General features: G+C 32.8%; 2 protein-coding genes and 1 pseudogene across 2 annotated transcripts; 1 reads left to right on the forward strand and 2 right to left on the reverse strand.

Annotated features, from left to right (window-relative positions):
• The first annotated feature begins 2,386 nt into the window (after positions 1-2,386).
• LOC137813180 (small nucleolar RNA R71) lies at positions 2,387-2,492 on the forward strand (annotated as a pseudogene).
• Positions 2,493-12,197: 9,705 nt separating this feature from the next.
• LOC137809435 (uncharacterized) lies at positions 12,198-13,903 on the reverse strand. Its single transcript, XM_068610547.1, has 4 exons — positions 13,607-13,903; positions 13,010-13,085; positions 12,638-12,802; positions 12,198-12,415 (listed from the first exon to the last, which is right to left on the reverse strand). Exons 1-4 carry the CDS (start codon positions 13,901-13,903, stop codon positions 12,198-12,200), a joined length of 756 nt encoding a protein of 251 aa, XP_068466648.1.
• A 3,753-nt stretch (positions 13,904-17,656) lies between these two features.
• Positions 17,657-19,676, reverse strand: LOC137811769 (tetrahydroberberine oxidase-like). Its single transcript, XM_068613603.1, has one exon. It carries the CDS (start codon positions 19,419-19,421, stop codon positions 17,811-17,813), a length of 1,611 nt encoding a protein of 536 aa, XP_068469704.1. The 5' UTR covers positions 19,422-19,676; the 3' UTR covers positions 17,657-17,810.
• Positions 19,677-26,346: the final 6,670 nt, after the last annotated feature.

Genomic DNA, 26,346 nt, shown 5'->3' on the forward strand with positions numbered 1-26,346 from the left:
TTTTTTCCACAATTCAAAATTAATATTCTAGTTCTTTTTTATTTGAGAAAAATAAACTATAAAGCAAACAAATTAAAACTGAAAATTTATTCAAGAACGATAATTCAAAACCTAAAACTAACAAACTAACAAAAACAACAAATTTATTCAAAACACAAAATAAGCAATTAAAACAAACTAAAAAAATAAACAAATAAAAAAAACAAAATAACCAAAAAATAAAATAAAATAAATAAAAACGAAACAGAAAATAAAATTTAAATAATTGAAAAGAAAAGAGAATTAGAGAGATAGAACCATATTTTTGCTCAATCCTCTCTTCTTAAGAAGTCATCCAGCTTTTTGTTAAAAATTTTATCTATAGTCTTGCTTCATTTGCTGGATCTGCCCCCTTAACTAATAGAACCTGTCCTCAGGTCAAAATACATAACCTGCAAAATGATTAGGAGGCATACAAGATTTTTTTTTTTTTTTTTTTGAAAAATAAAATAAACAAAGGTAACAACATAAAACTAAAATGTGGACTGGGTTGCCTCCCAGTAAGCGCTCATTTAACGTCATCTAGCTTGACGCCTGTTTATTTCAAGGAGGATATTTATCTTGTTCCACCCGTGCTTTTGTTATCACTTTTATCCGTCTTGAATATGGCTCTTCAACTTCAATTTTTCCGTCTTTCTTCAATTCCTTGATGACCCATAATTTTCTTGTTTTCTTCCTTCCTCTACCCCTACCTGCGTTGAGCATGATAGGTTGTCCTGGACGATACTCCTCTCCTTCCACTAGCTTTCCTTGATTGTCTCCTTTTGCCTCTAACTTTTCATGACGTATAACTTTCTCCTTTGACTTTGAACTCTTCATCTTTTCACTATTTCTTGGAATTTCCTCTTGTTTCTCAGTCTCATCTGCAGTACACTTGGTTACATCATTAAAAAGATTAAATTTTACCTCTTCATCATGAGACCTTACAAGAATTTCTCCCTTGTCAACATCAACTATGACTTTAGCAGTTTTCATTAAAGGTCTGCCGAGAATCAAAGGGACATCCTCATCTTCTTTCATGTCCAGGATAACAAAATCCACCGGAAATATGAATTTGTCTATTTGCATAAGGACATCTTCAACCACACCATAGGGATACTTCACTGTTCTGTCAGGCAATTGTAACTGCATCTTTGTGGGTTTAACCTCCAAGTTACCTATCTGTCTTAACATGGATAATGGCATCAAATTTACACTTGACCCTAAGTCCAATAAAGCATTATACACAAATAAATTACCAATTGACACAGAAATAGTAAAACTCCCTGGATCCCTGAATTTCTTTGGCAAAGTTTTTGAGAAACTGCTCCCTGCTTCCTTCTCTCCATATTTATTTTTAAAACAACATATCTTCCTTCTAACTTCATCAAAATATGTCTTTTTCTCTGGCCATCCTGCAAAATAATTTTTTGGAAGCAAATTGTCAGAAAATAATCCTTCCTTTTCTTTTTTTATGTTCCTGTGGGATATTTCTTTTGCGATTTCTACAATTTCACAATTTTCTCCCTCTTCCTTATTTTTTTCCTTTTCTTTTTCAACCTTCACCATCTCATCATTTTCTTCTCCCTCAGTAGTGATGTTATTGCACTGCTCCTTGGGGTTGGTGGTAGTGTTAGCTGAAAATTGGCCAATTTTCCCTTCTACAGTTTGTGTGAGTTGTGACATTTGTTTAGCTAGCTGTCCTATCTGAGTTTCCATGCTCCTAATCGTAGCCATACCATTTTCCTGTGTACTCACAATCTTTGACAAAACATCTTCCACTTTATTCATCCTATCAGGAATAGATGGAGAATTCGATTGATGCTGCTGTTGGAAAGGCCCTTGCTTGTTGGATGAATTATAGTCTTGCTTCCATCCAAAATTCTGATTTTGATTATTTTTCCAACCTTGAGGATAATTGTTGGAAAAACCGCCTTGCCTTCCTTGATTGCCCATATAATTCACCTCAACTTCGGATGCGTTGTTCTGATAAGAACAGTGACCATTAGGATGATCACCTCCACAAAAATCACACCTGAGAGGTACATTCTGACTTTTGAGTGATTGAACAACATGCAACTTTTGGGGTAATTGGGTCATATGTGCGGTCAGTTGCTCAAGTTGCTGTGTCAGAATTTTGTTTTGAGCTAGCAATGCATCTGCAGTGTTTAACTCCAATACTCCTCTTTTTTGATGATTTTGTCTATCATGTTGAGCTTGATAGTCAGTTGTGGCCAAAGCTTCTATAATCCTCGTTGCTTGATCTGCATCAACAACCATCATTGTGCCACCAGCCGCGGCATCTAGGAGCATCTTTGTATTTGATCTGAGACCATTAATAAATATGCTCAGTTGAGCAATATCTTCAAACCCATGGTTTGGGCATTTTCTCAGCATCCTCTTGAATCTCTCCCATGCCTCACAGAAAGACTCTTCTACCCCTTGTCTGAACATAGATATTTCAGACTTAGCATTGATGTAGCGAGAGATTGGGAAAAATCTTTGCAAAATTTTTTCCTCCACATCCTTCCATTTGGTTAAACTCTGATTAGGATGAGATATAAGCCACTCCTTTGCTTTCCCTGCCAAAGAAAAAGGAAATAAACGCATGTATATACTCTCAAGATCACCTGATTGGAAACCCATAGTTCCCACCAATTCATAAAAAGTAGCCAAGTGTGTATGAGGATCCTCATGATCCATCGCCGTGAATTGATTGGTACTAATGAGGGTAAGGAATGCAGGCTTCATCTCCAAGGCCCTGTCAGTTGCAGGCACTGCAATGCTAGAAAAGTGTCTAGGCCCTTGATGTATGGCGTAATCTCCAAGAGTTCTCCTAGGAGGTGGTGTTTCCTCCCCCTGTTATTCTCCTGAAAAATATCAATGGAAAAAGAAGAAGATGTTGAAGAATACTCTCTATTATCTTCTTGATTCTCTTTTGTCTTTGATTTTTCGATTTTTTCTGGCCACCTTCTCAATTTCTGCTTCAAATAGCAAGTGGTCTTCTGGAATTTGACCTCTCAATATCATATAAAAACAACTAATGCAAGGGTTAGAAGGAAAAAATCACAAGTAATAACCCCAATTTTATATTTTATATTATTATTTAATTTTTTTTTATTCAAAAATTCAAAAATAAACAAGAATTTAAATAGCTAACTAAAATAAAATCAATAAACTACAAATTAAAACTTAAAGATAAAATAAAACAAAAACAAAACAGTAAAATGACACTAAGAAAATAAAACAAAGATATTCAGAAAAAAATAAAAATAAAAAATATAACAAAAATAAAAATAAAAATATATAAATAAAATAAAAACTAAAACAGAATAGAAGAAAACAATGAAAACGAGAAATAACTAAAATCAAGAAATAAAAACAGAATAAAATAAATACTAGAAATAAAAACAAAATAGAATAAAACAGATAAAATAAAACGTAAACAACTAACGTAAAAATACAAGCTAAAACTAGTAATAGATAAATAATTAAAACAAATAAATAAAAACTACCTAAACCTAAATAAAACTACGTAACTAAACCTAAAAAGAACTAAAATAAAATAAAATCAAACTAAATCTGAAAATAAATAGAAATAACTAAAATCAAAATAAGAATTAAAATAATAATAGCAAATCAGCAAACTAAAATAAAATCAAATAAAATAAAAAAGAATCTGTAAAAAAAAATAAAAAAAATAAAAACAAATCAAAACAATTAAAATATTCACAATATTTAGGAAATTATACTCAACAAATCAAAACCTGTCCCCGGCAACGGCGCCAAAAACTTGATGACTTTTTACGGCAAGTGCACCGCGTTTGTCAGAAGTAATAATTGTCCCTAAGGACGGATATCGATCCCACAAAGAACAGTGAATTATCGAGTAAAATATTCGCTAAATATAACAACAGAACAATAAAAAAGAGTTTGAAGTGATTATGTTGGCACTGATTAATAAGAAAACAAACAAAGAATTAGTTGCTTCAATTGGAAAAATTGGGATTAAGTTTCATCTCTCTCACTCTCATGTATTTTGATTAGCATGTTAATATTAAGTTCTTTAATTGAAATTGATGCCCGTATAAAAATCATTTATATCGATTCCTCGCATATAAAATCCTTAAGAATGTTCCCTAACTATCGATCCCTCGCATACTTATAAGAACAACTTAGAACGAAGCTCAGACGTTTAATAGCAATTAACATTTCAAGTCTATTCCTAGCACTCAAATATGTTAAGTATTGTTGTTTAGGTCCAAACCCTAAAAATACCTCCCGGTCAGATTTAAGATTCTCAATTTGTCACGGAGAATTAAAAGTAAAACAACAATATCAATAATCAATCAAGAACTGAATATTAATATATAAAATATCACCTCAATACATAAGAGTTTGAGCAGATTACTCCCAATCCCAAAGGGTAGAATTAGCCACGCATACTTCTATCACCTTCCATTCTCCCAATTGGGTTACAATTCACTCTATGGTGTTTTCCTCTCAATCTGGCACACTGAGGTTGAGCCTCTAGCCCTCTATTTATCCTAGTTTTCTAGGGTTAGGTTGTTTATTGTGTCGCGCTAATGGGCTAAATGATAAAACATAAAAAGGCCCAATCTTTCTTTCTTTCTTTTTTTCTTTCATTCTGGGACCTTCTATCTTTATCTTTTTGGCTCAAATCATTCATCTTTAATCCAAATCTCCAATCTTCCTCAGAAATCTGCAATTAACACCAAATTTGGGAATAAAATACTCTTATTCAAATAAAGATCATAAAAAATGTAAAAAGGTATAAATTCATAAATTAGGGATTATTTTATATGTAAATTAGCAATAAATCCTCATAAGTGCCTATATTTTAATATGAAATATTACTGAAATTAGACACTTATCACTACCGCACTACATCACGCCCAAGATTGTTTTCACAGGGGTATAAGACCCTGTGAATCATCTCACGACATTCAATGCCAGATGATTGTTTCTGGAGGAAGGAATGTTATTCAGTGCAAAATGATTATGAGCACATTCACAGGTACAACCCTACAATGGTTCAGTGGGCTTCCTGATGGCGACATCACCTCTTTTAAGCAGTTCTCCAGACTGTTTAAAGAATAGTTCTCTGTCAACCAGGTTAAGCCTCCAATGTTGTATGATCTCTTAAACGTGAGACAGAGGGAGGGGGATTCGTTGAAGGATTACCTCAACAGATTCTGGGCACTTACGGTAAGACTCCAAACCCATGATGAAGTTGTGATGGTCAGCGGTTTTGAACAAGGGATCACGGCAAGACCATTCAACGATTCGTTTATCAGAAATCCGATGGAGACATTCTCCGAGATACGGCAACGGGTTATTGCCCATATTAGTGCAGAGGAGGCTATGACCACGAAGGATGTCAACTCGTCTTCAAGGCATCCTAAGCCTAAGGAGAGCAGCCGAACCCAACCTTTGAGGGTTAACGAAACCTCAACCGAGAAGAGAACATACTTGAGGTACGCACCATACGCAACCAAGAGAAATGAGCCCAAGTCAAAGGCCAGGGAGGAGTCAACATTCTGACCCAAGTTCCAAGTATCCTACAAGGAATGGCTAGGCATGCCAGGGGTAGTCGACAAACTGAAGTTTTCTCAGAAGACTGACAGGAATCTGGGGCCACGAAAGAACGTTTGGTGCGAGTTCCATGAGGGGTTTGGGCACAACGTCGAGAAGTGCATAACTATGGGTCACCAACTAGCGAGCTTGGTGAAGGAAGGGTTCCTGAAGGAGTACCTTGAGGCTTATCAGGAAGAGCCAAAGGGAGCAGTTGCTCTCAGGGACCAAGTGCATGGGACACCAATCCTTGGAGAGATGAACACCATCTTAGGAGGATTTTCTGTAGGAAAGAGCTTTGCTTCCAAGCGTAAGCGATACACGTAATGGAGGCGAGCAGACGTGACCATCCACCAGAGCTCGATCTCTGCTTCACGAGCTCTGACTTGGAAGACATGGTTCCGCACGAGGATGATCCGGTGGTGATATTTGTTGTCACCGCGGGAAGGAAGGTACACAAAGTTCTCATTGATCAGGGGAACTCGGCTAATGTGATGTTTTGGGGAACATTTATTAGAATATATGACCTTAAACGAGAGGGGGGTGAATTAATTAATAGGGGTTTTTGAAAACTTTTTCAGGTTTAACAAAATTATTTGTATGAATCCAAAACAAGAATCAAGTTAGCCAAGAATATAAACAATTAAACAACAAAGCAACAAAAAAACAATCGGTTGTTTATACCAATAAAGTTAAAAACAGAAATTAAATAAGTTCAGAGTGAGAGAGAGATACACCAACAGTTTATACTGGTTCACTCTTAAGCCAAGAGCTACATTCAGTCCCCAGAAAACCACTGGGTAATCCACTAAGCAATCAAACCAGATTACAACACACAAACCACCAAAGTAGTGAACTTGAACCCTTCAAGAAACACACTCCCTTTGGCAAAACACACCAAGAGTATTGATCTTGACCACCTCAAGAACACACAACACTCCTTGGCAACACAACACCAGAAATACAGTAGGTTTAGAAGGGATTGCACTTGTTCACAGTACAAACTGAAATCAATACAATTGCAATCCTATTCCACTCTCTTTGAAAACCCAAAGCTTGATGTGAATGTTTCAAATCATAAAATTAACTTTGTCACAACTGAAAAACTCATATTTGTTTCTCTTGCTTGTTTGAATACATAAACAAACCATTTATATTTTCCAAAGATTGGTCTAAGCAATTAATGAAGGAGCGTATTCAGTTGAAAAACATTTAAAGCACATTCAACAACCAAAACAGAATTCTGTTAGGATTTTCAAATAAACAATAGATTGAAACCACGAAAAAACTGATTGTTTGGCTTGACAGTTTAGTCAACCAAACTAAAATAAATTTCAACCTTTTCAAAACTCCTAAGAGTAAAACAACCAGTTGATTCGACAAAACAACATGTTGTTTTTCACTTAGTTGGAAAAACACTTCATTTCAAAAAGGTTTTAGATCACATCAGTTTTAGATTCAACAAAGGAGTGGATTCACATTCTATTCTACCCAGATGCCTCCCAGAAACAACAACAACACTAGCCTTTGATCAAACACTTGGATTTGGATTCTTCAAAGCACTTGATCATTCTTGATCAACAATATTCACCAGCCTACAGTTGTCCCCCGACCAACTAAGGCCATACGATGGGTGTTTGGTCGTATTCGCGGGAGATCAAGTAGTAGTACGAGGGTACGTTGAGTTAAGACGACCTTCTTAGACGATATTGTGGCCAGGACGATCCCCATCTCGTATATCATTGTTAAGGCATCTTGAGCTTGTAACTTTCTTTTGGGGCGACCTTCCTTAAATAGGTTGGGTGCGGTGGACTAGAAGACAACGTGGAAGTGCTACGAGAGTAGCCTGAAGAATAGGAGAACTTACGCAATCAATGTTCAGGAAGGGGAGCTAGAAGGGATTCCAGAGGTAGAAGTCGTCAATGAGTGTGATCTGTTGGGTTTAATAATGCCAAAGTTCAAGAGGGGGGTGAATTGACCTTTTAAAAGTTTCTCGCAGAATCAGTATTTATCACAGTACACAAAAAATAAATCGATTTATTTGAAAATGAACAGATTTATTTTGGCATTGTTTATGTTTGAAAACGTTTATATCAGCCAAGTTAATCACGAGATTATGCAGATTGATTTTCCAGATACACACACTGATTTTAGGAGTATATTATGAAACACACAAAACAATGACCTTCAATTTTATAGGCAAGTGATAAAGGTTCAATTATTTAGCTTGACAATCAATTGGGTAACCTATCACAATCAACCTGTTGCAGTTGTATTTAACAGATCATAAATCTTCTTCACAGAACCAAGCTAATTTTCCAGAAAATAAGAACTGTATGAACAAGCTCAGAAAGAACAAATTTATTTTTAATTGAACATATTCAATTTCTGGTAGATTAACAGATAAGCGTGAATTAGAGTGCAGAGATTAAGGGAGAATGAACACAAAACAATTATACTGGTTCACTCCAATGAGCTACATCCAGTCTCCACCTAAACCAAGGTGAAATTCACTAAATCACAATTCAAACAACCACAAACACAACTGTTCTTGAACCCTACAAGAACTTTGGTACACTTGCTGAAAAACCCTATTTCAGCATACACACTCTTCAAGAAACCCTATCAAGAAGAGTGTACAACCACACTTTTACAAGAAATGAAATGTGAAACGAATACACCTGATAGAGGATGCAGAAATCTACCTTAAACTAGTAGAACAGATCGCTTAAACAGTAGCAACACCTCTCACCAAGCTTTGGAACCAAACAAGAACAAGCACACTTTTGATTTTTGAAATCTTTCAAGAACACATGCTAATTCTCTGTAAATCCTTAATTCTCTGATGTAAAAACTTGTTTTCTCAAATGTATGATTCGATGTTTAAACTCAGAAACAAGTTTTCTTTTTATAGAAAACCAACTTATAACAGATTTTTGAAAAACAGTTAAAGTTGTTATAAAAAGAACAGATTGAAAATAAAATGAACAGATTTATTTTCAAAAGCAGCTAGAGAATCTGTTATGTGAGGAGACTTAGTCAACCATTCTGGTGCAGGGACAAAACTAAAAACCGTTTAAGATAAGCATTGCACCAGACTAAAAAGAATCCATTCATTTACAGATGAACAGATTTATTTTTCAAAATGATAACAGAAAAAGCTTAACTATTAAAACACAATCGTTTTGAAAGGTAGAAGACTTAATCAAAATACTTTATGCACAAAATCTGATTTTCACAAGACTTAGCCAAAACATCAGTTTAAAAAAGAATCTGTTTATTTGGAAAAGAACAGATTTATTTTTATGCAGTAAAGGTGTTTTTTTTGTAAAACATGTGAAAAACAATTTAAGAAATTTGTGCTTGCTCTTATCACATGGTCAGGGGTTAAGAGGTGAGTTACTCAACAAAAAGCTTACTCTTAAACAACCTCTAAACACTACCTAAGACATTCTTAAAGCAAAAGAAAATATACATGAATTGTACATAAAAGTCTTCATCAAACACATGTCTTGAAGGGGCAACAACCATCTTCAACAATTTCCCCTTGTTTTATGGAGACAAATCCCTATAGCTTTGTTGCTTTATAGAAAGTTGAAACATTGCATAGCATGTGAATCAGTTTTAAGGTGCAGAATGTGACTTCCTATTTCAGCTAGCTTCACCTAGCATGGTGAGTTATTTTTCTCCCCCTTTGGATTCATCAAACAACATTTAAGCATAGGGAAAAATAAAACAGAAACATAACCATAATAGTCCAGAAAATAAAGACAAATTGTTGAACATGACAGAATTTTAAAAAAACTGATAAAAGAAAGCATGAAAAGCAAGATACTTCTAATCTTTGTAATATAACTCTGCAAGCTGCAACTGAACTCATTCAATTTGATCATCCAAATGCTGAAACCTTGCTTGAGTGGTCTCAAAATATGCCCTCTGTTCTGCAGTCATGACATCAAGGCGATACAAAACTTGCCTTTCAAACATGGATAATGGTTCACCTCGGTATTCTGGAGTTTGATAGGCAACAATGGCATTCTGATGAGTTGCAACAGCTTCTTCATGCACTGATTGGGGGAGGAGGTGAGTCTTCTCTGACTTCTACAGATGGGGAGCTTGTCCTATGACTTCCAGCATGACCAACAGATGGCTCTTGCTCGTAGGAGTGATGGATAACATAACATGAGTGTTCTGCAGCTTGAACCGTGTCATCTTCCATGGGAACAGCCTCATCTCCATCTTCATTGTTGAGGTTTGAGGCTCCATGTTCTTCTTGAGGATTCTTGCCTTTGAGAACCACCCAATTGTCCTCTACTTTGTGAAATCCCATTTTTGTGAGAGTTGAATTGTCAATCTCACTTATAGCCTTAATGGGTTCGTTTCACTCATTTGAAGCATCAACACCAAAGAAATCAATCAATTTTGAAACAAGTATAGCATAAGGAAAGCGATAATCAGCCAACCTTTTGGATTTCAGCATATGTTCATTGATGATAAAAACCCAGTTTACCTTAATCTGGTTCATGATGCAATATAAAAGGATTAAATCCTCTTCATGTAAAACAACATGATTTGTACCTCTTGGGATGAGTTGCCATGCTATAATGTAGGCAACAAGACGTGGTGTAAGGTTCAAATGACCTGCATGGAATCTGCTTATACTCTGGGTAGGGGTCCTCATACAGCTCTTGTAATATTGCAGTTTATTGAATTCTTGAATCCTACTGGTGTTCCCTTTTCCCACTTTCAGTCCAGCATACTTAATTCCAGCCACATAATTCCAAACATCACTTGTGACCTTCATTTTGATCCCTTTCACATAGGAGACAATGTTCGTTCCATCCAAGGTTAGATTAGTGTAAAACACCTTAACTAAATCAGGATATACATTACCCGTTAATTCCAGCAGCTTTTTCAGTTTCGGGTGCTTTAATGCAACCCTTGTTTCTGCCAATTTTTCTGATTTCAACCAGTTGAAATCCAGCACCTTGGGTATGTTAATCTGCTTCCTGCTCATCTCATGAATGTAGGCATTGATACCCTCTTCATCTCCAGCGAACCAGCTTTCTAGCACTCCTTGAAAGGTGCTTTGCTTTTCCTAGTTTTTCTTTTTGTGTCTTGAGGAGGAAGCCATGGTTGAACCACAATTTTTGTGTTTGAAATGGTGAAAACCGAAAATGGACAACCAATGTGGGTAGAAAATTTTTTACACATATTTATATTGTAAAATGAGATGATGGAGCAGTTATGAATGGATATGTACGAAGATATTATGCTCTGAAATTGTGCAGAGAATCTTTGAAAATATGCAGCAAATATTTAGGGTCACGATGCACACATACCATACCTTCATTGAGCAACCAAAGCATCAAATCGGTTACATAACCATGACCAAAACCATCAAAGGTACAGTGGTTAATGCCCACTAAGTCAGTCAATCAGTCAAAGATCAGAAATTCTCTTTCCTAGTCATCAAAGCATATCAGTACCAAAAATAAACACATTCAATTACGAATAAACAGATTTAATTTTTCACTGCTAGGCACAATTGACATTTATAATTCCCAATTCATTAAGCAGAAAATTAAACCTATCTTTAGCCAATGGTTTTGTGAACAAATCAGCAAGCTGTAAATCTGTACCAATGAACTTAATCTCACATGTTTCATTTGAAATGTGTTCCCTTAGGAAATGATGCTTAATTTCAATGTGTTTGGTTCTTGAATGCATGACAGGATTTTTGGTTAAGTTGATTGCACTTGTGTTATCACACAACAGAGGTATATGGTTAAGTAAGATACCAAAATCATTCAATTGCTGTCTTAGCCATATCGTTTGAGCAAAACAACTCCCTGCTGCAATGTACTTTGCTTCAGCTGTGGAGAGAGCAACACAAGATTGTTTTTTGCATTGCCATGAGATCAAGCTTGATCCAAGCAAGTGACAGGTTCCACTGGTGCTCTTCCTATCAATTTTGCAACCTGCAAAGTCTAAATTAGAATATCCAGTTAAGCTTAATGAAATGTTACCTGGATACCACAAGCCAACTTCTTTAGTTCCTTGCAAATATTTCAAAATCATTTTGGCAGCATTGTAGTGTGATTCTTTAGGAGCAGATTGAAACCGAGCACACATGCACACTGCAAACATTATGTCAGGCCTGCTAGCAGTGAGATACAGTAGTGATCCTATGAGTCCTCTGTATTTGGTTTCATCAACAGAAATTCCAGCTTCATCAAGATCCAAGTGACAGCTTGTTGAGAAGGGTGTGCTAATTGGTTTGCACTTATCCATTTCAAATTTCCTCAGCAGATCTTTGCAATACTTAGCTTGATTTAAAAAAATGCCATCCTTTGCAAGCCTAGAAAGTAGTTCAACTCACCCATCATTGACATTTCAAACTCACTCTTCATGATTTCCACAAAAGTTTCACACAATTCCCCATTGTTTGATCCAAATATGATATCATCTTCATAAACTTGTACTAGAATTGTGTCATCCCCTTTCTTCTTGATGAATAAGGTCTTATCTGATGTGCCTCTGTCATAGCCTTGTGAGATGAGGAAATCACTTAGCCTCTCATATCATTGCCTAGGAGCTTGCTTGAGCCCATAGAGAGCCTTTTTGAGTTTGAACACGTGTCCTGGATGCAGATGGTCTTCAAGACCTGGTGGTTGTGAAACAAATACCTCTTCATTTATATAACCATTCAAGAAGGCACTCTTCACATCCATTTGGAATAGCTTGAACCCTTTGATGCAGGAGAAGGCAAGTAGCAATCTGACAGCTTCTAGCCGAGCCACTGGTGCATATGTCACATCATAGTCTATTCCTTCTTCTTTTTTATACCCTTTAGCCACTAGCCTAGCCTTATTTCTGGTAATCACCCCATGCTCATCCATCTTGTTTCTGAATACCCATTTTGTTCCAATTATATTCATCTCAGGTATTCTAGGAACAAGAGTCCAGACCTCATTAAGAGCAAATTGATTCAGTTCCTCTTGCATGGCCAGAATCCAGTTACTGTCCTTGAGAGCTTCATTCAGATTTTTGGGTTCCACTTGAGATACAAAGGTCATTGCTTCACAGAAGTTGTTCAAGGATTTCCTAGTTGATACTCTTTTCTCAATGTTCCCAATGACATTATCAAGGGTTAGGTCTCTCGGGGTTTTCCACTCTTTTGGCAAACCTGCAGACACAGTAGGTTCTTGCATAGCATGTGTATTAGCGGTATCAAAATGAATCGATTTATTTTGATTTAAAAAAGATTTAAATTCATTATAGTCAAGGTCATCAACAGCAGTTTTAGATATGCTATGATCAGCTTCATCAAATACAACATGCATTGATTCTTCTACCATAAGCAACCTTTTATTGAAGACTCTATATGCATGACCATTCAAAGCATAACCAATGTGCACACCTTCATCAGATTTAGCATCAAACTTACCTAGATTTTCTTTGCCGCACATCTGCAAAACAGAATAAAAATGATACAAATGGTACCCTTTTCAATATAGGGTCCAACATAGATTAAAATCTTCCCTTTGGTAGCCATTTTGCTAAATTCTTAGGAACAAGATGCTTTCTAGCAATGCATGGCCTAGAGGTATGACCAGATTTCATGCAATAAAAACAGGTTACTTGAGATGCCTTTTTGCCACTGTTAAAAGCTGAAAAAAACTGATTTTGCTGGAACAAAAAAACTTGAAAGCTTTTTGACATTGGTTACATTTCCAGGGGTATAACCAAGACCATTTTTATTGAAAAAAACATTCTGTGAGCCAAGGAGAGACTCGATGTTTTCTCTTCCCTTGGTGAAATTGGAAAGGGTTTTTAGCAAATACTCCACTTGTTTTTCCAATTTTTTGCAGTTTTCACAGGTTTTAATAGAGGCATGCAAGCATGTTAGTTCAAGGCTTACCAAATCTGTTTTGGCCTTATGCAGTTCTTACTCAAGTGTTTTTACTTTAGGTGCAAGCACATTATTTACCTTTTGCAACTTACTGCATATTACAACAATCCTATTTGCTTCATCATGTGTTTCCTTGAAAGCAGCAAGCAATTGATCATAGTTATCATAATCCATAGAGAATTCACTTACTGAATCAGAGATTGACTCTTCATCCTTCACCATGAAGCACAGATTGTTTTCCTCACTCTCAGTTGAAGAGCTGCTGGTTAAAGATACTTTATTTTCTTCCCATGAGATGTAAGCTTTTCTTCCCTTGCTCCTTTCAACCTTCTTGCTGGCAGATTTGTCCTTTGATTGATTGTTTGGACAATCCATTTTGATGTGCCCTATTTTGCCACAGCCAAAGCAAGTATAGTTAGAGGAATTTGAATCATTAGGTTTAGGATACCTTCTTTTCTGCTAGTTCTTATCTCTTCTTTTCTTCTTCAAGAATCTGCTGAATCTCTTTGTAAGAAGACTTATTGTTTCATCATTTTTAGCATCTTCTTTTTCCTCCTTGATCTCATTTTTTTGGGTTTTCTTTCTGCTGTTTCCTGCTCTTTGAGTCTCTTGAGCTCCATCTCATGCTCCATTAATTTTCCAAAGAGTGCAGCAGTTCCCAGCTTTGACAGATCACAACTTTCTGATATGGTAGTCACCTGGGTTGCCAGCTTCTGTTGAGGCACTTCAACACTTTTATGTTGAGTTCTTCTCTGTCAAATTCCTTTCCCGAACCAGTAAGGTGATTCACATCAGCAATTCTCTCATCGGGTTGCATTCTAAACAATTCATATTCTTGGATGAGAGAATGTTTTCTTGACCTCTTCACATCTTCAGTACCCTCATGAGTGACTTCTAAGACTTCCCACATCTCCTTAGCTGAATTACATTGGGATATCCTGAAAAACTCATCCATTGTTAATGTAGAGGTTATGATGTTCTTGGCCACAAGATCATATTAAGCCTTCCTCCTTTCGATCTCATTCCATTCAAATCTTGGCTTCACCACTTCTTCATCCTTGACAACCTGCATTGGCACATAAGGTCCATGGACCACAGCTTCCCAAATTAATGCATCAATAGATTCCATGAAAATTTGCATTCTAATTTTCCAAAATGCATAATTCATTCCATTGAACATAGGTGCTATTAACAGCAGATCCCTCAGCAAAAAGCACTTTAAACTCAGACATTATTACAAACAAACTTTATTAAAATACAAGTCCTAGCTCTTGATACCAATTGTTGGGTTTAATAGTGCCAAAGTTCAAGAAGGGGGGTGAATTGACCTTTTAAAAGTTTCTCGCAGAATCAGTATTTATCACAGTACACAAAAAATAAATCGATTTATTTGGAAATGAACAGATTTATTTTGGCACTGTTTATGTTTGAAAACGTTTATATCAGCCAAGTTAATCACGAGATTATGCAAATTGATTTTCCAGATACACACTCTGATTTTAGGAGTATATTATGAAACACACAAAACAATGACCTTCAATTTTATAGGCAAGTGATAAAGGTTCAATTATTTAGCTTGACAATCAATTGGGTAACCTATCACAATCAACCTGTTGCAGTTGTATTTAACAGATCATAAATCTTCTTCACAGAACCAAGCTGATTTTCCAGAAAATAAGAACGGTATGAACAAGCCCAGAAAGAACAGATTTATTTTTAATTGAACAAATTCAATTTCTGGCAGATTAACAGATAAGCGTGAATTAGAGTGCAGAGATTAAGGGAGAATGAACACAAAGCAATTATACTGGTTCACTCCAATGAGCTACATCCAGTCTTCACCTAAACCAAGGTGAAATTCACTAAATCACAATTCAAACAACCACAAACACCACTGTTCTTGAACCTTACAAGAACTTTGGTACACTTGCTAAAAACCCTATTTCAGCATACACACTCTTCAAGAAACCCTATCAAGAAGAGTGTACAACCACACTTTTACAAGAAATGAAATGTGAAACGAATACACCTGATAGAGGATGCAGAAATCTGCCTTAAACTAGTAGAACAGATCGCTTAAACAGTAGCAGCACCTCTCACCAAGCTTTGGAACCAAACAAGAACAAACACACTTTTGATTTTTGAAATCTTTCAAGAAAACATGCTAATTCTCTGTAAATCCTTAATTCTCTGATGTAAAAATTTGTTTTCTCAAATGTATGATTCGATGTTTAAACTCAAAAACAAGTTTTCTTTTTATAGAAAACCAACTTATAACAGATTTTTGAAAAACAGTTAAAGCTGTTATAAAAAGAACATATTGAAAATAAAATGAACATATTTATTTTCAAAAGCAGTTAGAGAATCTGTTATGTGAGGAGACTTAGTCAACCATTCTGGTGCAGGGACAAAACTAAAAACCGTTTAAGATAAGCATTGCACCAGACTAAAAAGAATCCATTCATTTATAGATGAACAGATTTATTTTTCAAAACGATAACAGAAAAAGCTTAACTATTAAAACACAGTCGTTTTGAAAGGTAGAAGACTTAGTCAAAATACTTGATGCACAAAATCTGATTTTCACAAGACTTAGCCAAAGCATCAGTTTAAAAAAGAATTTGTTTATTTGGAAAAGAACAGATTTATTTTTATGCAGTAAAGGTGTTTTTTTTGTAAAACATGTGAACAACAGTTTAAGAAATTTATGCTTGCTCTTATCACATGGTCAGGGGTTAAGAGGTGAGTTACTCAGCAAAAAGCTTACTCTTAAACAACCTCTAAACACTACCTAAGACATTCTTAAAGCAAAAGGAAATATACATGAATTGTACATAAAAGTTTTCATCAAACACATGTCTTGAAGGGGCAGCAACCATCTTCAACATGATCAACAGGTAGAGTCCACTCTGTCTTAACAAAACCACGTTCCAGTGCAACGAGAAGACGCAAAACAGAATCTATAGGAGACAGGTTAGAAGCAGAGCTTTTGACTTAAGTCAACCAGCATGAAAGTCAACCAACGAGAAAGTCAACCGACAAGAACAATACTCATCAAAATAAAAAGTTTAATAAAAACTCAACTAAAAATACTCAAATTTATAAAAAAAAAAAACTTAAAATTTAATTAAACAAAATATTGTTGCTATTTTTTTCCTTGAAACATATAAAAAAATGTTTTAAACTTCAGTAAATAACTATTATATTAATCGACCGGGCAAGTTTATTTATTCTGGTCCATTATTTTATTTTATTTTTATATCAACGAGTGAAAAATTGTTGTCAATAAATATAACATATTTATAACATATTTCATAATAATTACAAAATAATTTACCATAAATAACATATAAACTATTCTTGGATCAAGATTTCTTCAGTGCTAATTTTTGTTGTACTACTTGTAATATAAGATTTAATAAACATATATATTACTCGGTATAATTAATATTAACACAAACACCATATATAATTATATCAAAAGAATATCTTACAAAAATCTTCAATTACATTTTTAATTCAAAATGTATTTGCCATATTATACCTTTCAAACAACTCATTCATCTTAAATATGTTCTAGCAGATAATAAGACCTATAATCCAATCAGGATAGTTCATGTACCTGTTAGTTCTTGGATGTCATTTGACAATGAGATACCACTTAAGTGATATCTAGCCTCAGAGCACTAATTCTCAACATATACCAAAAAGAAAAATAATGAAATATAAAAATTAATTTAAATATTGACTTAGAGACAAATAAATACTTTAAATAAAAATTAATTTAAAAAACAAAGTCGTATTTAATATTTACTAAGTCGATTATGCAATCGTCCATCTCTAAAAGTCAAGTACTAGTTAGCTTTCATACTTTTAACGTGACACAAAAATTAACTCGACTTTTCTTTATCGACCCAAAATTATCTCCCACTTTTCTTTATTTGATAGCTTTGGATATAGACTAATTTATATTTTTCTTGTAGTCACGTACTTCAAATAAATTTATTATGGAAAAACGAGTATATTATAATAAAATAATAATTTATTTAGATGTTGAATTAAAATAAATGACAAGTAAATAGTAATATAATAATTTATTTAAAAATCAAAATTAATGTAAATGACAAGTTAGGGTTTCAACCAATCGGTGCTCATTTATTATGGACCAAACTATACACCAAAACTTACTAAGGAATATTGATGAATGCTGCATTTTATAAACGTAAAAGTAAATTAACAAAGCAGCTTATTTTACAATGACATGTAATGCACCGTAGGAAATCTATTTACGTCCCTTAGAGATAAGAGGAGGTATGCTTTGTTCGTTTCTGAAGAAGTTTCGAGGGTCAACCTTGGTCTTCACCCGTGCCAATCTGTTAAAGTTATTATTGAAATACTTTGTGCCCCAAATCCTGGCTTGGCTGAAGCTGGTGTAACCATTGTTATTAACTCCAATGTCAAGGTCTCTGTAATTCAGATATGCAGATCTAGGAGACTTTGAAACATAAGCTTCCGTGTAATTGTACACTCTTCTAATCCAGTTCACGTGCCTTTGAGCTGCTACATCCCCTTTTTCTTGCCAAGACACCCCATATTGAATGTGGAATATGTTGCCAGATCTGTGTGGGAATGGAGTTTCGGATTCTGAAATCTCATTCATTCTGCCTCCATAAGGAGTGAATTGAACGAAAGCATCTTCAGCCTCGTCTTCATAAAGGAAGGGCCATAACCCTTGTAACCCAACATCTGGAATGGGATCTTTCACGTAATCAGATTTTGCTTTGAAGAACGATAAGCCGTTTAATTGAGTTCTGTTCAGCAAAACATCGGTGGATTCACCGTTTGTGAACCCAGCCATGTAGAGAATTGATTCTATCCAACTCATCTCAGTGCAGTCTTCTCTCACCAAACCCAGCTCGGGGAAGCTATTTTGCATCAAGGGTATTAGGTCATCTACACGTCCGAGATACAAGGATTCAAACTGCGCTTGTACAGTTAGATTCCCATTTTGACTTGAATTTACCCTTCCCATGTTGATCCTAATGGTTAGGCTCTCGTTAAGTTTGTTTGCCACACGCTGCCACTTATGAATAATCTCCGTTGCATTTTCTTCCAACGTCCTTGGAACTCGGAACACTGTCACAGTGGATGGAACTGGAACTAGTTTTATCTTCCAAGCCACGATGACTCCAAAGCTTGCTCCACCGCCACCTCTAATGGCCCAAAATAGATCCTCACCCATTGTTTCTTTATCAAGGAGATTACCATTGACGTCAACTATGTGAGCATCAATTACATTATCAGCAGCAAGACCGAACTTACGCATCAAGAATCCATAGCCACCACCGCTAAAGTGGCCACCAACGCCCACAGGGGGGCACACGCCTGCTGGGAACCCTAGTATTTCGCTTTTCTGGCTAATCCTGTAGTAAAGTTCACCAATAGTTGCCCCAGCTTCAACCCATGCAGTGCTGTTTTCTACGTCAACTACGATTCCTCGAAGCTTTATGAGGTCAACGACAACAAATGGAACCCCAGCAACGTAGGAGAGACCCTCGTAATCATGGCCTCCGCTTCGGGTTCGAATCTGCAGGCCATGGCGTTGGGAACAGATTATGGTGGCTTGAATGTGGGAAACAGTGAGTGGAGTCACAACGACAAGGGGTTTTGAGGTTGCGTTGAAGAACCTAAGATTTTGGATGGAAACATCTAGGACAGAGGAGTATGAAGAGTTGGTTTGGGTGTAAACAACATTGGAGATTGAGGTGGTGTTATGGGGATAATTGTAAAGACATTGAACAAACTTTTCATGAGAATCTGCTGAAGAAGGTGTAAGTGAAAATAAAAGAGCAATTGCAGTAACAGCGATAAAATAAGAGCTTAAACGTTTCATTTTTGTGTATGTTGTTGTTCATGTATGAGAGGTGCAAGTTGAATATGAGGAATGCCGAACGTGTAATTTATAGTAGTCTGGAGTTTGATGTTATGGTCCTTAAGTGTAGACACTAGATTTATCAACGAAAGCCTTACGTTAACGAAATTTTGTGTATATAAAAAAGGTCAGCGCATGCCAAATTCTGCCATATGAGAGAAGACAATTCAATCACGTAAACTATGAGACTATTCTACAAATTATACGCTGACCAAATATTATATATATATATATATATATATATATATATATATAATCATTTTAAGGTGATCCAACAAAAAAAAAACATAAACACCCTGCAAGCAACAAGTTAAAAAGTTAAAGCGAAAAAAGAAACCAAAGATAAGACACTAATAATCATATATATAGCATACATGAGGCATATACATGAGCAAACTTGCTTTTCATGCATATATATGCACGCAATTATGCAATAGAATCTTAACTGCTTCATTTGGAAAATCCTTCGTAAAATTGAACAATTATTTTCTAAGATTTTTGTTTGTTGTCTTAAATTATCTATATTGGAAGTAAATTTGTATCCTCGTACTCGCCTTTTCTAGCCCATTTGTTAAATAAACCACCCATTTTTGTGTGTGCACGTGTGTATATTTTTACTTTACAGATCATTTAAATTTGCAGAAGGTAATACTGAAATAGTTGGTTTCCTTTCTATTTTAAGAATTATATATATATATATATATATATATATATATATAACAATTAAAAAAAACCTTAAATGATATGACTTATAATATATTATTTTATTATTTAGTAGTTAATAAATGGAAAAATCAGTAAAAGAAATATTTGTAATAGATGTTGGATGGCTGTTTACAATCTAAAAAGGGTCAATTTTTCCTTTATTTCACTCACCAATTCAAACGTAGGGTGGGGCCCAGATTTTCAATTAAGAAAAGTTGCTTGCACGTATAAGAGATTAATGAGGAATGGTCTATTAAGCTTAATTTATTTTCTCAAGTAGGAAAATAGGGTTGAGTAAGAAACATAACATTAATTTTTATTTTATTTTCAATATTCAAACTTTAATATTTTTTTTTTTAAATATCGTAGACTTTTATCTGTTAGATTGAAATATTTGATCACAATATAAATTTTATAAATTATCAGTTATCGTCAGTCATTATCAACAATTATTTGGTAGTTATAATAAAATCAATAATTTGTAATTTCTATCAAATTCCAAGAACTGGATTAACTTTATAAGTGTTGTTTTTTTAAATTATGAATAAAATGGTAGAAACAAAATTTCATAAAAGATGTTTTTTCGATTTAGTATTTAATAAATATATTGAATACAAAAATTAATTGCATTAAATCACATTCTCATTTCCAGAACAATATAAAAGGATACTAAAATAAATTTGTTAAGATTTAAATATGTATGTCGTGTGAATCAACTTACATGAAATAATTTTATTTTAATTAGTAATATCAAAATTAATTTACGTCGAAGATATGTGGTTTTATATATAAAGAGAATATATCAAATTATATTAATGTAACTTACCTACATTACACTGATAATATTTTTTTATAATCATTTTTAATATAGATATAAGGTATTAATAATTTTTCTTTGTTAATTTTTATCAGCAATTTGTTTTTTATTTTTTTATTTAGAATTTATGGTTTAGGGTACATTTTTATAGATAGAGTATTGGTGAAAACAACTTTCAATGCACCATATGTATTTAGAATAAATTATCCATTAAAAGTTATTGAATTGTGTATTAGTTGAGATAAATTACAACTATATATATCAAACACATATACCGATACTACAATATCGTATAAAACTTTTTTTTTCTGCAACCATGTCAAGTCAATTTGTGTTCTTTGATTGATTTTGTTGTCTTGAATGTCTTGATGTGGTTGTGTTTAGTTTTATTTTGTTTTTTTATAAAAAAAAATAACAATATCGCATAAAACTGATCTTTATTTAAATTTTATTTATTTTTCCGAAAAATTATTACACCAGATTTGAAAGTCAATATTCATTAAGGACTCCTGATCACACAGCATTGGAAATGGTCTATTCCTTGCTGGCAATATATAGACTATATACTAATTCATCGATCAACAAGATATCGTGTCATAAACCATTTCCATTTTACGCATTAATAATAATCTTATTAGTAAAATAATTACAAATATATTTATTAAGTTCTTGTGATGAAAAACGTCAAAAAAATAATTAATATCAATAAACTATTAACACATCAAGATACCGTTTTCGATCTAAAACTTTAAAACAGTAAATAATTTGTTGATCTTACTCAATTCTATTCAATATATAAACTCATGTTTAGAATCCAAAAAGTAGTTAATATATAATGAATCTCCCATAAAATGTTGGTCTTTCACAAATATTTAGAGTTACTTTGACAAATAGGTTAATGGTATTAGGTTATAATTTCAAAAATTCTTTTGCCTTTTTTACGAAAAAGGTCTTTATATTAAATTAAGATATTCAATCAAACTTTCAAATAATATAAATTAAGCTTGGATAATAATTTTTTTTAAAGAACACAATAAAACTAAACTTATAAAGATAGTATTTAAAATATAGAAATTTTGATAAATTATTTTTAAGGTGGACTTTCGATAGATTGCCTGTAATTTTTAGTATCATTTATGAATACCACTTCTAAAAAAAAATCCACCAAAAGCTTTGAGACTTTTCTATATTCTCTATTTTTTGTTGCTTCTTAAAATTTTCTTCCTTTAAACATAATTCTTTTTTTTTCTTCATTGAAGACGGAACTGATGCCCATTTACAGTTTATACCTTGTTTTTTTAAGAAAAATAGTTTGATAAAGTTTTAATTAAACAATAGAAAAATCTTTATTTTCGTTATTACTAAATAATAATGACCATAACCGGAAATCTATGGGTCAAATTTAAAAACAAAAATGAGATTCTATTATATGAAAGGCTAGTCAAAATGAACATTTAGTTATGATCAATAATTCTTAAAATATCTTAAAAAACATATTAACTCCTTTTACTTTTCTTCTCCAAGTTTATACTTTATTATTTTCATTAATTTTTTTGTAGTTTTGAACATTTTCTTAAAATCATGGAGTTCTTCCATCTTATATATACATAAAATCCTTTCACATGTTTTAAGTTCTTATAATATATAAAAAATCTACTTAAAAATATTTATCATAAAAGATCTTTAAAAATATTAATATATAAAGGTTCTTTTACAGAACCTTTCACGGTAGACCTATTATACCTAAACAAGTTCATCTCATGATTTTATAAATATTTTCATAATTTTTTTTAAAAAAAAGCCAACCAACAATATATATAATAATAATATAGTTTCATATTCGTTCATCCAAATAGGCTATTCTAGTTCTCCAATCCTAAATATAATGAGTTTCATTATTTGAAATAAAATTTATCACTCTCACTTATCCTTTATAATGATATATAAAATTCATCTTTCCTATCCAAGTATACAATATCTCTCTAAACTAAATACAAAAAGCAAATTCAAGTTATCTACTAAATTTTCCTTGAGGTTAGTAATAAGTACACGACATCTAGAAAAGTATAATAAACATAAAATTTATGAGATTTTAAATAAGAATATTTTAAGGGATTAAATTATCTTTTAATCAATTAAAATTATCTTTCAACCAAAATGTTTTCTAACCAAGATTTAAATCAATTTTCTTAAGTTCTTATAAAGATTAAACTAATTATAAAGAGGAAAGATAAAAACAAATCAAAAGAGACACAAACATACACTTATACAAAACTAAGTCATCAATCTTCAAGACTTCTTTAAGAGTGGACTCGTTAAATATCGCAACATCATCAACTTCAACAAACTCCACCTATTTGATGAACACATTTCAATTGAGTATGTGTAGATTTCTATAGAAATTATGCTAAAATAACATACAATAATACACGAAAAAAAAATGTAGAAGAGCACATAAATAATAGTGACAACACATAAATACATAAGCCATCAATTAGTTAAAAACATAAAATTGACTACATCAAATAGGGTAGAAATCAAACATTAAAAAAAATGCAAATGCAAATGCAATTAAAGATTACAAACCATAAATAAACATGAAAAACAACAACACATAAGAAAATATGATGAAATGTCAATCCTAATTATCCTTAGCAAACTTGACTTCATCATTCTAATCTTCAACTACTCTTATATGATCATTTAGGTACTGAAATCTCGCAGCACAACTCAATGATATTTTTGGTCATCTATCATGGTGTTTATCCTTGTCAATAACAACTTCTCAAAAGGTGACAATGGAATGCCACAATCAACTAATGAAATGTAAGAAATCAGTGCATTAATAACATAATTGAGTGTTGTTGGGACCTACTTTATTAACTTTTTCATTTTCTGATGCAACAGAAGAATCTTCATCATCTTTTTTCACCCAATGATCATCTACTTTGGTAAAATCCATCTTATGAAGTGTCACATCAGTGATCTCATATATGTTCCTTTAATCACCTCAAATAGCTCCCCTTAAGATTTACTCCAAAGTATACAAAATACTTAGAAATCAACACAACATAGGGAAACCTATAATCTGATAACCTCTTAGATTTTAGCATGTGATCCTTGATGACATAAATACAGTTCACCTGAATCATGCTTTGAATTCAATACATTATTAAAACCAAGTCCTCTTCATTCATCATGTCTTGATTACTGCCCTAGGTGTAATCTGTCAAGCAACAATGAAGGCCAACAATCTTATTTCAAGCTTAAGTTCTCCAGTATGAAAACCTTTTATTGAAACAAAAGATTTGTTCAAACAGCTTCTGAAATATTGAACTTTGTTGAAGTTCTCAATAGCACAAGTATTACCTTTACATACTTTCAGTCCTTCATACTTGAGTCTAGAAATTTCTTTCCCCATTTCAAGAGTTCTTTTAAGATCAACACCTTTGACTTGAGACTTTAGAATAAAACCTTCAAAGGTCAGGTTGGTGAAAAAACATTCACCCATTAGATCCATGGCTAAAAGGATGGAAGAAGATGAAGTTTAGAAAAAGAAGACTATATTACTTTACAAAGTAGAAAATTTGAAATTTCTTCTTCTTAGCCTTGTAAAAATTGTATGTGTACTTACTTGTTTGAAATGTTTTAGGATTTTGTAGAGACATAATTAGACTTCAATTTTGGATGATTATGAGTCTTTATTTCACTACAAGAAAAACGTGAATTATATACGGATTATTACATCTGTATGCAACTTTGGCATCATAAAATAAAATTTGCAATGGATGGGATTCAAAACCAGGTTCATTTAGGGACCAAAGAAAATTTAACCACTACCCCAAACAAATTCTTTAGTAATATTATGATTTTTATTATACTTATTATTATTATTAATAATAATAATATGAGTATAATTTATATTATTAATAATAATAATAATATAATTATTAATAATAATAATATGTATAAATTATATTAATAATAATAAGTATAATAAAAATGATAATATGATCAAAGAACTTATTTGGTCTAGTGGTTAATACTTCCTTAATCACTGGGGTCGAGTCAGTTTGAAAGTTTGTTTACTTCCTTGATACAAAAAGAAAGTTATTTTATTGGGTAGGTATCATAAATAAAATATTTATAACAAAAATTTGTTTAAAAATATTAATAAATCATAAAAATTCATACACTCTCTTTTAAAATTTGGAAGACTATTTCAATATCCTTTTAAATAATTTTCTAACTAAAATTGTTTTCTATAAATTATATATGTTAAAATGCTAATAAAAAATTTATAGATTTAATGTGTTTTCAAGTGAGCAAACAAGAAGTGTCTTAGTTGTAAGAGAAATCTTGCGTGTTCTCTTTCTTAACAGAAAGAAAGATAATAACCACTTACTTTTATCTTGTTCAATAACAATCTTGTTAAGTTTGACTTTGCTATTTTGAGATGCTCCTTTACAGTATTTCTGATCACTATATCAAGTTTCTCTCTCTCTAAGAAAAAAAAGTTACATATTGTTAAATATTCTTTTACATGCAGTGTTATGATTTATTTAAATAATATACAACAATATCGTGTTTTGGGATGTTTTTTCATTTCAATTATTTCTGGACTTGATATAATGATGGACATAATTGAATGTTAAAGATAAGAAATACTCAACGTTTTTCTTTTTGGTGTATTAATCCTTGTATTTATCCATCTCTATAATTTTGTGTTGATAGATTATTGTTCTTAAGTTTAAATATATTTACACAGAAATTTATAATGGAAGGGTCATATTCAGATCTTATTTAGAATCTTTGTGAGTTTTACAGATCTCTTAAAATAAAAATTGAAAAAAAAAATCTAAAAAAATGTCACATAATACATCACAATTAAAATAAAACGCCATGACCTTTCATCTAAGATTTTGTTATAAAAATAAAGTAGATAGAATTCATAACCTTTGAAGTTATTGACATTTTCTTCATAGGATAGTCTGAAAAGTCAAAGGTGATAACGTAATTAAATTATATCCAGGAAAAATAGAAATTTCTCAATCATGGATCTATGAATTCGTATGAGATTATAACTCACAGCATGCATATGTAGTTTCCCTGAAGATTACCTTCCAAATTTTCTAGCTTCATTCAAACAAAAAAAAAAAAAGAGAAAGTTTTCTAGCTTCATCAATTATTTACCAATTATTTACATAAATTAAATTCATATTACCCGTTCTCATGGAGCATCTATTTTTTTACTACATTTATCCGATATGTGATACTTCTTAGAAACATGACCAACATTTTTTTAATATACTAGATGTAAAAGTTTATGGACATTATTTTTCACAAAATATTTAAAATAAATAA

This window comes from Phaseolus vulgaris, chromosome 2 (genome assembly GCF_000499845.2).
Source record: "Phaseolus vulgaris cultivar G19833 chromosome 2, P. vulgaris v2.0, whole genome shotgun sequence".
Classification (NCBI taxonomy): domain Eukaryota; kingdom Viridiplantae; phylum Streptophyta; class Magnoliopsida; order Fabales; family Fabaceae; genus Phaseolus; species Phaseolus vulgaris.